Source organism: Fopius arisanus, unplaced genomic scaffold, assembly GCF_000806365.1.
Source record: "Fopius arisanus strain USDA-PBARC FA_bdor unplaced genomic scaffold, ASM80636v1 scaffold00033, whole genome shotgun sequence".
NCBI lineage: Eukaryota > Metazoa > Arthropoda > Insecta > Hymenoptera > Braconidae > Fopius > Fopius arisanus.
The window spans coordinates 574,781-591,743 of record NW_011887772.1 but is presented as its reverse complement, the minus strand read 5'-3'; the positions used below and the strand labels follow the sequence as shown (position 1 = coordinate 591,743).

The following is a 16,963-nucleotide window of genomic DNA, read 5'->3' as shown; positions in this document are numbered from 1 at the left end:
GATGGTACCAATGTAATCGACGCAACCGATCTTGGAAATGTCCTGCGTGCCCTCAACCTCAACCCCACGAACATGACGATTGAAAAAATGGGTGGTACGACGAAGAAGAACGAGAAGAAAATCAGCCTCGAGGAATTCCTCCCCATATTCAGCCAGCTGAAGCACGACAAGGACCAGGGCACCTATGAGGACTTCCTCGAGTGTCTCAAGCTGTACGACAAACAGGAAAATGGAACTATGTTGGGTGTTGAGCTCTCCAACATGCTGGTGACCCTCGGTAATTTATTTCCTGCACTTTTAATTCCTTCAATTAAAAAAAAAAAGTCAGTTCTGTCTTTAAAAATTCGGGAAATGTCCATAATCAAAATCTATAACAAAATATTCAATATAATCTTCATGTATGATTTTTCATCCTATAATATATCGTATATATCTATAAAAAACAGATAAATAATTAATTTGTTTAGGCGAGAAGCTTGATGATTCTGAAGTTGACGTAATAATGAAAGACTGCTGTGATCCAGAGGACGAGGATGGTTTCGTTCCCTACGCACGTGAGTACCTCAAACTAATTAAAACTCTTTCCCAATAAACAGCACCGCCAAATCAGCAAAACGATTAATTTTATTCGACAATAACTCCTCAACGTCGAGTTAAATCCGCGTGAAATCAAATGAATTTATTTCCACGAACCGTTTTACCCCTCCACAAATTAACACTCGCGCGAAAAAAAAAATGAATGATCAATTGTCTGAATTCCTGATTGATGTGTCCCCGAGTAATTAGTACTTTAGCCACACCATCCGCCAGGTAGAAATGTAAAGAATATTCCCGTGAATAAATAATCGTCAGGAGTCAACGAGAGAGAATTGCCAGCCCGTTGTGTAATTTCCCTTTGATCGTCCCAAATTTCTTCATTTTACAGCTTTCCTGAAGAAAATGATGGTGCTCCTGTAGATCCAGATAAATGTATAAATATGCCCAGCCGGATGTAGAAAATGTTACCGTGAGTAAACCCCGTAGTTAAATTCATCTCTAACAAGAAATTTTTGTATCTAAAAAAAAAATTTCCACAGCTTTCTGTCCGTTTCCGCCTCTTCTCCTCACCTCTTCGTGTTTATCCATTGTTTTCAGTCTTCATGCACTTTTTTAAATGTTTCTTGCGGCTACAATCCTCTGGTATTTATGCTCTATAGGAAAAAAAAATGGATTCTGCTGAGACGCTGAAATCGATAAGCCAGAGCTTCTGGCACAGAGACAAAATAATTGTCCCACCAGATATTTTATTATTTCGCTTTTTTATCTCTCTTCATCTGACTTTCTCTACTTTCATACAATTCGAGAACGTACAATGATTTTTGAATTTTTTTCAATTGCCGCCACTCTAATTTACTTTAAATTTCAAATTTCATCGATCAATATCTTGAAATCTGTAAGACATACCGAAATTTTTATTGATACCTTTTTTGTAGCTCCGATTTTTTTCTGCAAAAAACATTTTACCGAAAATTTCGAGATGTCATTTAGATCGAGAGATATTCCCAAAAAATTGTACGTCCTCTGCATAATTGAATTTCCGCAATTAAAAATAAAATTCTCAAGCCTGCGATGACGAGGTAAAAACGAAATTCAACGAGAGGAACTCGTCGGAGCTGTTCTGACATTTTTTTAAAATCGTTTTTTAATATTTAATTTTGATTTTCAGCTTTTCTACGTCGGCTTTGTGATCGCGAGGCAGCGGACGAATAATCATCCACCACCTCAGGCCCACCGCATAATTAAATAAAAAATGGATAAATAAATAATGAGAAAAATAAATCCACGTCAAGAGCCATCGACAAATAAACAATCGCATCATCACGTCATACATTCGCGTAAAATTCACGTTTCTATCAGTTTTGTTTTTCTCACCGAGCGAAGACCTGTCGGAAAATCGACGGAATAAAATCACCAGTGACTGAGTCAAATCATGATGGAATCACCGAGGAATCACCGAGCACAATCATAAAAATAATGAGTCATTTCATTTGGTTTTGGACAATGTTACCCTGATTACGCCTCAACTTACCCGAAACACCTTCATTTTTGTTTATTTAATATCGTTTTAGGGAGCGAAAATTTATGTATATTAATTATTTATTTGAATGTTCAAATGGAAATAATATATTTTATGATGTATCCAGGCAGTACTGTGTTGAACCGAATAAAATGACTGGTATTTTAATTATTACCAATTTAACAATGAGATTACGTTAATAAATTGCACTTTCGAATGATGAGGAAGTGCCAAAAGCCAAGGATTTTTATCATTTCCCATTTCAATTGAAAATGTGACTGAATATCATTTTATCATTATTTATTATTGCAACAAAATCATCGAAGACAACAATTTTCAAAAGGTAAGTTGTTCAATTAAAATTATAAACACAAAATAATAATTAAAAAAAAAAACAAAAATACAATTTATAATTATCATTGAAACGAATATTAATCAAATGAATTAGTCATTAATTTTTATGAAATAATTAATTGTTAATGGCGGAACAAAATTGTAGTTAAAATTTTCAAGAATTACAATTGAAATTAAATTTGCAGAGGAGATATTTGAACGTCAGTTACACATTCGTAATGAAGAAATACTGTCGCCTAGTAAATAAACAAATGGGGGGGCTCGGGAAGACTCGGTGATGGTCGGTCAGTGGAAACGGGCGTGGGGGGGCTCGGGTAAAATCGTGACCACCCGGCGACTGCCGATCAGTCGTTTCAAACGCGTCGAAACAACCGCGCGAGAACCATCCCGTGTCCGCACGGCGCATCTCCACCGGCAACTTATTATTCCAAAAACATAAGTGATAATTAATTATTAACGCGTCCGATAAGAACAATCGGTTGATCGTCACCAGTGCTGCACAGTCAACACTCATAAATTCCAAAACGATTTTTCGTTACCCAAAAATTAATAAAAAATCAGTGCTTTCACTCAATTTAATTACTCAATTTAATTACTCAATTTAATTGTGCTGTGAAGATGATGGAAGTGCAGAAACAGGGGGAGGAGCAGAAGAGGCTGCAGAATTCCTCATCTCCAAGACCAGGTAAAAAAAATTTCTGATAATCGATCAATCGATTCTTGACGCACGTGAAATATCCATTTTCACCGAGACTGGATGACAAAAATCGTTAAATAAATCGTAAACAATTGTAAAAAAAAATTCCGTGAGAATATCACGAGAGGAATATCCTCTTGATGGCCACACGTATCGATTAATCCCGAGGTAACCAGAATGGGAGGCTGTGAACTCAATCTCCACCCTGAATTTGTCAATGAAAATTATTTTAATACCCTCTAGTCTTTATCCCGGAATTTTCATCCTCTGGATGATGAGGATGTTCTTATCATCGAATCTGGACCACATTATTAAATCCTCTATTATTTACCTGGCTTCCTCATACAAGCTGTCGTCTGCGCAAACTCTCTTGGAAACACTCTGCACATGACTAACCTTCATCACAAAAAATACTGGCAGTTTAAATTCCAGTCGTCACTGATAAATTTCATGACTTCCACTGACATCATTTCGTGCTATTTACTCTTGATACAACACCGCAAATAGTAAACAAAAACAGCTGATAGACATGGGAACATTAAAAAATTCCACAGGCCATCAATTCAATTCCAATTGAATTTTCCAATGATCAACTTTTTCCCTCAGTTCTAGGATTGAATTAAATTATTTAAATATCAGAATTAATGATTTTATTATTGCATTTTTTGTTGATTGATTTTTATTTTGATTTTTGGGTTTTTATGGGAGAAAAATTATGAGGGAAATGGAAAATTGGAATGGGATTTCGAGTTGTTAAATGGGGGATAATAAATTATCGAATTCAAGTGCTATTTACTGTTGGAGGGTTCTCAGGGAATAACGGGTCTCTCGTTATTCTCATCTACATCGGAACGGGGATCCAACACTTCTGGGTCAGATACTAGCCCCCCAGTGTTTTACCCATGATAATCAACTGATTTCGCACGGTATAGCACAAATTTATTAGGGGATATCAAGTATTGTTGAAGAATTCCGCTAAAAAATTCATCAAGTCACACAAAAAAAAAACTTCTCTCACTATTAACCCTGACTTTAACAAAAAAAAAAAACGTATAATGATTGATGATAAATCGTAATTACATGATGTAATTGTTGTGACAGCAATAATTTTTTTTTCTGTCGAAATGAATGATCTGGAGAATTCTTGATAAAATTTCGCGAATTTAATTCGTGAAGAATGGCCGCGGAAATCAGGAATGCAGAAGGCAAATCCTCGGCAATTCTTCGGGGTAATTATTCGCTCGAGTTGACAGAATGAGTCAGATTATCGTCTCGCCAGTGTCTTCTCGTCATCTCATTGCTCGTCTCGAGGCGCTGAAATTGTTCCAATTTACTCGTAATCGAACTCCATAAAAAGAGCTACGAATTATCCACTGTGGAACAAAAAAAAAAAGACAAAGGGCAGAGGAAATGATGATGACCAAATATGTCGATGGGGTGTGACCCCAGAAAGCCGGAAAACAAATGAAAATATAAATTAATATAAATTAATATAAATAAATTGGAGAGAGAATTGATGTGAGATCGATTTAAAAATGTGAAAATAAAAATCATTGAACTCACATCCTTAATAATTCGAGGACACTTTGCCCCCACGTAATTGACGATAAGTCAGCAATAAGTCAACGAATTTAAACGCAATATTTAATGGCGTCCTTCCCCTCTCCTGGCATTCAAAGGTCTTTGCACTTTGGTGTTGGCATCATCGCCGGTCTTATCTCACTATTCCACAATTGAATGTTATCCCTCGGTCTGGGAAATGCAATTAATTGCAATCAGTCATGAGAAGAGACTGCACCTTCCAAAAGATTTCGAAAAAACCCTCGAACCACTTAATTACAATTAATTCCAATTAATCAATTAATCCCTTGATTGAGATAAATAAATATTTGAAAATAGAAAAAATATTTCAGGTATCCCTTATCATTTTTATTTTTATTGAAATTCAGGGGCAATTAGAAATTATTTTTAATGATTATTGAATGATTAGTCGGTAATTGTCAGGTAATTGATTGAATTAATTGATTTTGTGGGGGATTTCTTCCGGGGAATGGAATGCATAATTAAAAATATAATCATCGCGTCTTTGAGATCTAGTACCTGTCTCTACCTGAATCGCTTTTTACATTCGATTCTATTCTCGAGCGACTTCGTAATGCTGTTTCGCGATTATGCAACAATTGCGCACGTTGCACACACAGACGAGTGCAACTGACCTGGCAGCACAACGTCCTTGAGTATTAAAACACGTGATATCCGCGATGTCTCAAAAATGTCTATTAACCCACTAATTAGTAATTTTCGTGGTGAAATGAATTTTTCTGGTGAGAAACCGCGGATTTTTCGGGCGATTCGAAAAATCCGCGGGGTCGAATGTGGAATCCGCGAGAATCCCTGATACGATAATTGCCGGTATAAAAATAATTCCTAGGTTTCCTCAGTATTTCTACTTGATCGCGTTCGAGTTAACTACCGCGTGCTCAATTAGTCGATCGATATCTCCCGGTGACCAAACAAAGTGATTGAATAGTCGGGCATGCGAGGGTGGCAGCTAGTTTGCTGAAATAAAAAATGCAGGCCTATCGAGAGTGAAACGTACACCGAGAAATTCGGAATATTGGGTCCACGAAAAAAATCAAAGCCATCCGGAACTCCAACTCCATATTGAGATTCATTTCATTAATTTAATAATTTTTTTTTAATAATTTCAATGGTATATTCCCACAATTTTGTCACGTACTCTCGAAGATATTCTCGGAATAATAGAAAATCTCATGTTGAAACTTTTGCGATGTGAAAATAAGTTGAATTTATTTTTCCTGCAATTTTATAAGCTAGGAGTAGACCCTCTCACGTCGTTCCCAAGATATTCTCGGAATAATCAGTCTCATCCCTCGTCCCTTCCGGAAAAAGGGTGTGTAGGGACGTTAAAATGGGGGTGCAGCGACATAAATCGATAATGAGTCGGTCGACGATGTATGGGGTTGCGCAGCATCCGATGCACTCGCACGATTCGTAACCAACTTCAGACGAAAACAGACGCAGGGCGTCGACGCGGGAAATTCAAAAATTTCAGAACGCATTGCTCGAAAATTTTCGATATAATTGAGTTAAAAGGAGGAGACGATTTTATTCCAAGTCATCCAGACGAAATGATTGATCAATAACCGGCTGTATCATGATTCAGGGGACACTGTCGTGGGCGCACCCCTGTCATTCCCCTGATTATTGGCTCTCAATGTCCTCATGGCGTAACTGATTGTCGTGGAAGAAGAATTACAACGTATATCGTATTACCGGTGATTCCTTAACCGAAACGCTACTTAAGTGCTAGCTAATGGAACGTAACGATTTTGCGTTGCTCTTTGTTTTCAATGGCTCATCAAAGATACGATTTATTCCAAATGTCACATGATATCCAATCGTTATTGACATTTCCCACGTGACAGGAATGTTCTAATTGAGATTAATAAATTTACGGGTTTATTTAATAATATTTTAATGAAAAAAAAAACAGGTCTCGGAATTTCTGGGCAGAAATTCAATTTGAAAAAAATCAATGATGAAGTGCGGGCGCTGGTAATTTCATCATAAGGGGAGACTTCTGGGGCTTCAGTCAGGATTAGAGAGTATTTCATATCCCCGGGGTCGGGGATTCCCCCGTCAATGTCACCCAAGATTTTTTTTCTTCCGCAGTACTGGAAACTAAATTCCCATAATCCATCCCCGAGTTACTCATTTTAAAAAATGAAATATAATTTGTCCTTGGGGTTGATTACAGCTGGAGCCATGATTTTTTTATAAATGACACTTTTATTTACCATGAGGACTCTGTTGTAGTGGCAGTGGGTCAATGGGAATAATTTCCGGAAAATTTCGGATATATTTGTTGTTTATTATTGACTCAACGGCTGGCAGAAAAAATGCCATGATTTTTTATCCACTCGACAGAGGGTAGAAGGATATTTCTGCTGCCTTTCCCAGGGTCGATACTACAGAGTTCGTTCACATTGTGCCCCAACTCCTTTTAATTCAAGTTGCATTGTCACGTTTTCACTCTGGACTATTGAACTGACACGTTTTATCTCCACTTCCCACCCACTCCAGCATCGATCGTGTGGAGTAAAGAGGATAGCTCTCTTCTGAAGGAGACATCAGCATTAAAAGCTTTTGAAATGTTTTCTGTAAAAAAAAAAAATCATATCCCTCACGTAAATCCACTCGAACACTCCACAACTCAAAATTGCCCCAAAAAATATATTAATTCATTGATTACATGAAATTAATTCAGGTCCTCATTTTATCGTTTCAGGTAGAGTATCATCAGTCCTCCAGAGGATTGTCCGTTGACCTGTGAATTAGAAAAAATTGTGAGTAGAATAATTGGAACGAGAGATTTTATTTGCCTGTCAGACAGATGAAAAATTGATATTTTAACTGATTGCCAACCAGACGCCATTGCAATGAAAGAAAGCTCTGTCCAAGACTTTAATATCTCCCATCGACAGCTGTAACCACTGACTTACGCTTTGGTAATCACCCGTCGCATTCCGACGAAGCAAAAAAGTTTCTGAAATAAAAAATGAAAGAAATCCGCAAAAAAAAACCGCTATTCGTAAAATCGTGTGGACTAATTGAATCGGAATTTCAAATTCGTTATCTCCGGGTTAACATTTTTCTCCAATCACTTTCAGGATGATGTACGCGTAATGGAATACATGCGGGTGTCTAATCAAGCTAATGGAATTTAAAATAAATTACTGATGGAAAATTGGTGTGCGGTGAGACAGATTCAATGAAAATTAAATGCACGACAATTTTTTTTTTGGTTTTATTTCTGTCTGTGGGTTTGAGGGTCACCTCAATTAGGTGACGAATTGCATGGGGGAGGGTATGTCCCTGTGAACTTGAGAAAAATGGGAGGGGAATTAATCCATTGAGCAAGTGGTTCTGAGTGAACGAGATCAGACGGCGCACGCGAATTTATCGTCGTAATTATCCCGAGATCTAAAGATTGGGAAAATAAAAAGCAAGAAACCAGTTCAGACGGTGAAAAACAAGTCTAAACGTCAAAATTACTAATTCATGACTCCATAAAATTATAATACAGATTTTCTCATTAAAAAATCTGGGACCTAGAATCTTTTAATTAAATAACATTAATAAATAATAATTAAAATAATTAAGTTGAATTATAATATTAAGGAAATTTAAAAACTTTCGATTTATTGATTGATTTTATTTATTTGAATTTTTATTGATTTTTACTTATTTTTTCCAAATTTTCAAAAAATTTCTGGAAAACTTTTCAGAATTTTTTTTATGAAACAAAAAAAATCGGAGAGCAAAACAATTTTATTTTTGGGAAAGGTTTTGAAAGATTTTTCAAAAATTTGAATAGGATTTTTTTTTATCATTTAGATGGCGTATTTTTTGAAAATATTGAAAAATCAAAAAAGTAAGAAAACAACAGAATAATTAAACAAAAAATTATATTCGCAAAAATTTCTAGAAAAAAGAAATTTCCGAAACAAATTATTTAAAAATTTTCCAAAACATTTCCCAAAAATACAATTGGTTGTTTCCCGATTTTTTTATTGAAAAAAAAAAATTTCTGAAAAATTTCCAGAAATTTTTTGAAAATAAAAAAAAAATATTTTGATTACAATTTTTTTTTACCCGATTATTCCTCAAAATTATTAAAATTTATAATGTAATATGACAATTTCCTGGGAAATAACATAAAATTTCCCATGAAATCAAAAATTTCATGATTCTTCTCATGTCCAAGGGAAAGTGGAAAAAAAAAATTAACCGTTCTGTTAAATTTTTCAGAACATCCAACTAGATAATTGGATTGGATTAATGATATAATTTCTCATGGGTTTGTTCGCGAGTGATAAAATTGATTGGTTTGTTCCGTCTATTATGAGGGATCGAAAATAATGAAATGTATGCACAAGCAATGCGGGGGAGATGTACAATAACCGTAACACCCTGTGTGCGTTATCTGTCTGGTTGTTCACCACTTGAACCCATATCACCTGGAGACCCGTTGGGTTCTTGAAAATAGGTGGCAGTGATGTCGCACCTTCTTGGTCGCGCAGGAGCAGAAACCCATGCCCGTCAGGACGAAAGCCCGAACGTCAGTCATACTTTAGTTGAGTTGAGGCCACTGTACCTGAAACGTGCAGTAATTAGTGCTGGAATTTTCCAAGTTCATTACCCAATCATCCAGCTGACAAGTAAGAGCATGGTCAGAGACGCCAGTCTCTGGTGATTTCAAAAAATTTTTTTATAGTTTTTCCATTCAATTATTATCATCCAAATTCCACTGAAATAGTAGATTTCTCATTCGGGAATTCAGGGGATGGAATTCCGGCACGAGAAATTTTTCATTCCCAGATAAAAATTATTAGCTTGTTAAAAAACAATCAGTGAAATTGATTTTATTAATTTTTCAAACTGTCTCCCGATAATCCACTAGATAAAGAATCACAGGTCTGATCACATAAAGTATTCACACGCACAGTAAATCTCTTAAAGATTCACCCGCACGGATAAATTATTGTTATCCATTAAAAATTACCGAACAATTCACGTAAAACGCAATGAAAAATCATCAACCCGTAATTACGCTGATTTTTTTTATTTTCATAGTATATTTTGATGGGAATAAATCGCGTCTGTCGAGTTCGGTAACCCCTTGATGGCTGGAACCGAATCAATCATTTCGATCTCATCCGATTAATAGGGAAAATAGGTTACGACTGGGAAATATTTTTTTACTCGATTGCGGATCATAAGGGATGGTTTATCGCATTATCAGTGTGTATAATTCACCATGTGCAATGCACGCTCAGCCCGACTGCCCCTGTGTTGATCGATAGCAACAGACAATCATCCAACATTCAGGTACATCGCTAGTTATTTGTCATCATTAAGGGTGAAGGGGTGGTTTACGGAAGCCCGTAAAATTCATCCGATATTTCCCTCGGCTAATTCAATTTAACTTGAATTATTGCGCACCCGGACAATCGACGCAATTCCCACTCTGATGAATATATATAAAAAACGGAATTCATTAATTTTCCCGGTATTTTTTAATGAAGAATTTATTTTCCGGGAAATCCCCGAAAAATAAAAAATATTGTGTCAAAATTAATTATTTGTATTTTCCGAGAAAAACGGAAATCTGGATTTTGATCGGAAAATTCTGTCATGATTTTTCAAGGGTGTTCTTCAAGTTTATTTTTTTTAGAAGAAAATTATGGCATCCGCGTAATTCGTAGGCATTTGTGACGGCAATATTTTTCGTTGTCGGTGATTTTCCGCGAAAATGGGTGAAACGTATTTTCTGTATTTATAGACAAATTGAGGTATTTGGAAATACCCTCATTATTCCAATGGCCCTTCGACATAATTTATGAATGCTCCCAGAATATTAGACTCGCATTATTCCATTTTATTTGAAGACTCATTGCGCCTGAACATGCGTGCCAACCGCGGTACCACGCACGGAATATTTCCCACCGATAAACCACATCTTGATGGTAATATTTTCCACCTCAGTAGCTGAATGAAGGGATTGTTTTTGCAATTTTATCTATTTATCAAATGCCAGGTCGATTTGGTATATTTTTAATGGAACAATGAGCCGATAAAATCGATGAAAGACCGGAAATCGGAAAAATATCGGAAAAATTCAGAGGAATAAAAGCAACAACCGCTGGAAAATAGAGAATATTAACTATCACGTGCGGCTGCGACGCACATGCACAGTATACGAGTTCATAGATATAAAAATTCGTCGAACGTGTTCCGTGTCGTATTCCGGATCAATACGATGAGGCAGACCACCTGAGAGTACATTCCTTCACCCCCAGGAATTCTGGAAGAAAAAAACACGAGTGAAGATTGTCGGGGTGACGCTCAAAGTCATGACCTTCCACTTTGTTTACCGCATTTGACCTAATCCGATCTGTTCTCATAAACCGGGGAATCCCCAGTCGGTGTGACCCCGCCGGATCCAAAATGAATCCATGACCGATCACCATTTAAGGATTCAATCCGGAATGGGGCGGAGTGGATAAATCACGAGAGCGATCGGTAATGTACAACTTTCCGATAGAGACTCGGGGGAAATGAGAGAGAGGAATTGAGGTTAGCTGACACGACCATGCATTCACCCCGGCAACTCCTTTGCATAAGTCCTGAGTCGATTGAGAGAATGAGGAAATAGTATTACGAATCATTACGATTCTCCCATTATAAAAATCGGGGATTTATCGCTCTCAAGCGATCGGCCGCCATCTTGACGTGCGCGGAGTCGTACGCCAATGGCGCATTTTCATCGAGCGACAGAGATATTTGAATTTATCTCACACCTAAATTCTGATGATATCCACAAGAATTAAGCGCCACCTGAATCAAATAAAAACGAAACCGTTTATTTTGGGATTGTGACTAGATTCTGACTCGTGGCACGTGCCCTCGTGAATAGTTCTCGAGATAAAATATTTTTACATGCATCAAAACTAATTCAACCGAAATTATTTACATCAATCACGAAACTTTGAGTAGACTACCATCGCGAGTGTTCCCATCAAGGCTAATGGGCAGGGAAAACGTAAACGATCTTTTGCACATTGTGTAATCGACGACTTCTAGTGCAGCCCTTCCATCGCGTGTCTTCATTCGTTTACCTACGTGCCTCCTACAGTCCCATCGACTAACACCGACCCCTGAAAATTCTGCCCCACAATCTCACTACTTCGGTTTAAAAAAAAAAATCCTTTATTCGACTTTTTATCATGCCTGCAACGATAGGGATTCTAGTTCATGTACAAGAGGCAATAAATGCTCATGAATACATCGAAATTGTCGATTGTGTGTTTCACCCTATTTTCCCGTCTCAAGAGCTGCACGAGAAATCGACCCCAAATCAAACATTTATCATTCAAAAACAATAAAAATATAAAAAAATTACAATCCCGCGAAATTATAGGATTAACAAATTTATGAAAAATCGGTATTTCCGTTGAACTGAAAGGAAGAAATTAAGAAATTGGTAGGAGCCGGATAGCTCAGTTGGGAGAGCACCCGATGCATAATCGGAAGGTCCCGGGTTCAAATCCCGGTCTGGACTGTCCATTTTTTCAGTAATGTTTCTTGTAAAAATTATATCGAGGATTATCCTGTTCCCATGTATTTATGTCTCTGTGTAATTGAAAATTGAATCTCACGAATGTCTTGAAAAGTCTCGAGAGTGTCACCCGGTTGAAGACCCAGATGACTGACAATTAAAAAACTTCATCATCACACCTAGTTATAACTGTTACGACAGCACAGCTCATAATTGGGACAATGTGAAAGCCTTCACACTTTGCAATGCATGTTTGAGAAGCCCGTGCTGCATTAGACAGGGGTCTGCGTGCATACAGCAAGTTTGCCCTCGTTGTCGTACGTCGTCTAAGCAACCGGCTATTGTTGTAGTTCAATTTCAGATAAAATCCCAAGTCAATGAAAATACCCCGACATCACCTCGCAACGATCATCAGATCTGTCTGCTTGTCGATCATCAGGTTGATGCAGCACGTAGTTAGTTGCTCAGCTATTGATGATTGTTCACGATAAATAACGCACGTAAGACCATCTAGATGGCACAGTCTGATAGTCTTTAATGATCTGTATCGAAGGACACTTGATGATTCCGTTAGCTCTCGTTACGACACTTTGGTCGGCAACAGGTTAACGGATGTGACTGGTTCAGCCCGAGATCGAGATACTCTAGGATTTATCATTTTGATGTAATGGATCAGATGCAGAGATCTGCTGAGGATTCTGGCGCGGCCAGAGGATCTGTGGTAAGACACCAACCGATCATTCAGGATAATTACGTCAGTCGGTATAAAAAAGTTGAACAAACCACTAGATTTATGTAACAATGTGCAGATTCCGTGATCGATACCTGGCGCTCGTCTGGTCCGTGTCAGGTACCGTTGAGACGTACTTTCGGGACATCACCGTTTTCCTATTATCGGTAGATCGATGAGCCAGACGAGTTAGCCTCGGGTAACTTGCCCTTACTATCTGCTGAATGTAATCGTTATTCCGGAAGTAGCAAATATTTGTGTTTTTATTTATCAAAGTTGAAATTTCTCATATGATTTATGTGATCATTCCGTAGCGGCAGTCTGTGTTTATGATTTTGTTATTATCGATATCGCCATCGCCTTTCCCTCTCTCCCACCACCCGGAAAAACCGCTGACTTCAAATCGTGGAAAGGCCAATATGAATTTTTCCAGCCAGAAAAACAAGCACCGATTTTATCGGGCTTGCAGCCACGACCGGGTCCTCCACCTCAGCGATATCCGATAAATAACGGTTCGGCTGGGCCGAGATTGGGGGGAGGTCAGCCACCACCTAGTTTACCACGTCTAGACAGTCGATCAACATTGGCAGCACCAAATCAGGGATTTCCGAGGGGATTTGGACCGCCCCGACCGCCGGGCGCACCACCTGGTCAATTTCCGAGGGGTCCACCACCTCAAGCGAATCAGGGCCCGATCAGATTTCCACCGGGTTCATCCTCTGGGCCGGTTCGGGGACCGTTTCCACCGGGTCAGCGACCGAATTTCAATAACAGTCAGATAAGACAGCAAAGACCGTCACTGGATCCTGGCGGTCAGCGATTTCCACCGCCTGGTGCCGGTTTTCCGTTCAATCCGGAACGCCTGCTGACGCCGAGGGTAATTCCAGAAGGAATTGTTGCAAGTCCTCAAGGCGCTGCTCCTGTTCCGACACCCAGGGAACCGCCTGACGCCAAATCCCCGGGTCAGCCTCAGTCCAAGTTCAGAATGGAAGCGAACGGACCGAATCTGGTGACCAATGACAAAGAGAATGAAGTGCCGACACCGAAAAAGAGACCGACGGGCGTTGCCGATGAGGATGATGATGACGACGTGGTGATGGACAACGAGAAGGAGGAGAAGGATGAGAAAGACGAGAAAGAGAAGGACGACAGGTCCCAGAAGTCCGCCAGCAATGAGTCCCTCGCGGTATCTGCGACGAAGAAGACTCCAAGTCCTGAACCGCGGACTCCAGTCAAGAACGAGATCAGCGTCAGCCCCAGTCCCGTCTCATCGAAAGCTCCGACACCGGCGCCTGACGACGACAGATCAAAATCCCGATTGAGTGACGCCGTCAGGTCAGAAGACGGCGATGATTCGAATGACAAGTCCCGACCGGTAAGCGCGTTGTCCTCCAGGTCCAGCATGAAGTCCCCGACGAAGTCCATCGGTCGAACTCTAGATCTGCCGTCACCTGGCGGTGGCAGATCTCCAGAGGTCAAGTCCCCGGTCGTTGGTTTCGATAATGGAAGACCGAGATCGCTGACCGCAAGGTCACCTTCGCCGGCCTCGACTCCTGGGATCTCTCATTCACCAAAAACCCCGGGGACCCCGAAATCCGAGAAGAGGGCGACATTCGCGGACGTGAGCGAAGGGAGCAGAACAGAGAGGTCGAGGCCAGGAACACCAGGAGTCAGAAGCAAACCTGGGACACCCCTGAAGAGCCCTAGCAGGTCGCAGACCCCGAAGGGCATGAGCCGGTCAACCTCCGGGCGATCTATCAAATCAGGTTTTCTGATGATTTAGAGATAAACAATTCATTTTTTTTTTTGCTGTAGAATAAAAGAACTTATTGCTCTTGTTTTCTGCTCACAATGATTTCTATTCAAGTGTTACTCCATCATTTTCCATTCTCTGACATTCATTCTTGTAATTAATTCTGATAATCGCAGATGGAGGAAGCGATAGCGGCGCAAACGCAACGACGCAGAATGGCTCTGTGAGTTTTGATTTAAGATTGTGATTTCCATAAAAAAGAAACAAAATAACAGAATGAGCTCATTTGTATTTATGAATTATTCGTAGCCAACGACAAACGGAGTATCTGTATCGCCGACGAAGAAGTTGCCAATAAAATCTAAGGATGGGGATAAGCCAAAAGTGGCAGGCTCACCGACAAAATCACCCAGCAAATCCGTTAAATCTCTGCCAAGAACCCCAGAAGCTGGCCCTCCATCAACTGCTGATAAAAAAAGTAAATAAATTTCATGATAGATCCTTTAATGTCTGTCTGCGATAACGTAATGTCATTGAACTGCACTTTGTGCTGCAGAAGTGCCCATGAACAAAGTTCAGGTTGGCGCTGCTCCATCGCCGAATTTAAAGACCGTTCGCTCCAAGATCGGTTCGTTGGACAACGCGAGCTACAAGCCAGGAGGTGGAAAAGTCAAGATTGAGAATAGAAAATTGGATTTCAGCAAGGCACAGCCAAAAATTGCAGCCAAGAACGACAAGTACATGCCCAGTGGAGGCGACAAGAAGGTGAGATATCTCAGAATATAGTGGATCTAGGGGAAAAAGTGATAAGAGTAAATTCGTTGAGCACTTGACGGGCTACAAAAAAGTTCTTTTGCGTCTTTAGGTAGAACCAATAGCTTTCGAGATATTTCGACGCCGACGATCTATCAATTTTCTCGAGTATCTTGTTTCGCTTGTTATTTTCTTTCGGTAATCGATTTTCAATTATCGTATTGATCTGGACTTTTGCATGCTTTCGATAGATACAACAAGTGAAACTCCAGTGGAATGCAAAACCCAAGGTCGGCTCCCTGGACAACGCAACCTACAGACCAGGTGGTGGTGATAAAAAAATCGAAACAGTCAAGCTCGATTTTAAGGACAAGGCAAAGCCCAAAGTTGGGTCTAAAGAGAACGCAAAACATGTGCCAGGTGGTGGTGCAGTCAAGGTAATGTATGCAGGTGGATGATAATCCTGATCCTGTGCGTCAGGATTCTTTTAATTCAATAGATCTTGAATTTTACGAATTAATAACGACTGCATCACGTGTTACCGATGTTTTTCAGCATGAAGACATTTGTCTGGTTGATATTTCCTAGTCCTTAGGTCGTTGAATATCTTGAAGAGTTTATCCCTTCTCTAGCTAGATAATTTTTGTTGAGTAAACATCAGATTTTTGTGCTCCTAAAATTTAATATCGTGACCATTAGCATGGGGAATGCTAATAAAAACTCTAGGAAAACACGTGAGAAACTTCTGATGGACGAATCCCGACGACTTTAATACCTAGCACAAAGCCACGATTCACACAAGCATGAACAGTAAATAACAATATCGTAATTATCATTTCCGGTACCCAGACATCACCGGCAAATAAGTCATCGGAGTCCCAGGGTGAAGTGAGTACATCTCCAAAACGTTTATATTAATTAAATATTCGATAATTATCTACTTTCACCCACGAAATTATCGAGTTCTATCACTTTGGCTTAAATTTCACGTATTAGTAAGTATAAAAAATCGAAAGCTTGAATCGCATGATCGCACGTTCGTCGTGACCTTTTGAGTACCTGAGCTAATTAATTTCTAATTAAAATTTTTCCCATTTCCTCTCCGAATTGAAAAACCCTCGACATGCGATCGAACAACTCTCATTCCCCAAAAATTCCAAACCCAAATCTATCTTTCTTAAAAAATACATCACGAACACCTGTCCGAGGAGATTAATTCCCTCTGTAATGCCCAAATGTCACGATAGATTGAGACGCAGAAGATCGACATCAAGGCGGAGAGTAAAATAGGATCTCTGGACAACGTGAAGCATAAACCAGGAGGTGGTGACAAGAAGATATTCAACGATCGCGATTACCTCCGCCAGACAAGTTCCAATTCCAACGTGGAAAGTGCCAACGGCAGTGGTGCCCAGGTACGAATGAAGGCCTGAGTTACAATCAAACGAATCCTGAGGACTGACGACAAAAAAAAA

At 39.3% G+C, this 16,963-nt stretch overlaps 2 protein-coding genes and 1 non-coding gene across 6 annotated transcripts in view; all 3 read left to right on the top strand.

The window, feature by feature from the left end:
* Window positions 1-72: 72 nt before the first annotated feature.
* On the top strand, window positions 73-1,749 carry Mlc1 (Myosin light chain alkali). The gene is made up of 3 exons (XM_011303841.1): window positions 73-277; window positions 468-554; window positions 1,706-1,749. Exons 1-3 carry the CDS (start codon window positions 73-75, stop codon window positions 1,747-1,749), a joined length of 336 nt encoding a protein of 111 aa, XP_011302143.1.
* A 10,433-nt stretch (window positions 1,750-12,182) lies between these two features.
* On the top strand, window positions 12,183-12,256 carry TRNAM-CAU (transfer RNA methionine (anticodon CAU)). The gene has a single exon. It is a non-coding gene; the product is annotated as a tRNA-Met (tRNA).
* Window positions 12,257-12,821: 565 nt separating this feature from the next.
* The window catches only part of tau (microtubule-associated protein tau), a 5,689-nt gene continuing 1,547 nt past the window's right edge, over window positions 12,822-16,963 (top strand). Inside the window, exons 1-8 of one of the 4 annotated variants that reach the window (XM_011303745.1) lie at window positions 12,827-12,973; window positions 13,416-14,748; window positions 14,912-14,958; window positions 15,045-15,213; window positions 15,295-15,500; window positions 15,740-15,925; window positions 16,338-16,376; window positions 16,736-16,903. In XM_011303745.1, coding sequence (XP_011302047.1) covers window positions 12,920-12,973; window positions 13,416-14,748; window positions 14,912-14,958; window positions 15,045-15,213; window positions 15,295-15,500; window positions 15,740-15,925; window positions 16,338-16,376; window positions 16,736-16,903 — 2,202 coding nt within the window. In that variant the 5' untranslated portion in view covers window positions 12,827-12,919. Of the gene's footprint in view, window positions 12,974-13,415; window positions 14,749-14,911; window positions 14,959-15,044; window positions 15,214-15,291; window positions 15,501-15,739; window positions 15,926-16,337; window positions 16,377-16,735; window positions 16,904-16,963 lie in introns of all 4 variants that reach the window. The other 3 variants (XM_011303743.1, XM_011303746.1, XM_011303747.1) reach the window with 3 other exon arrangements.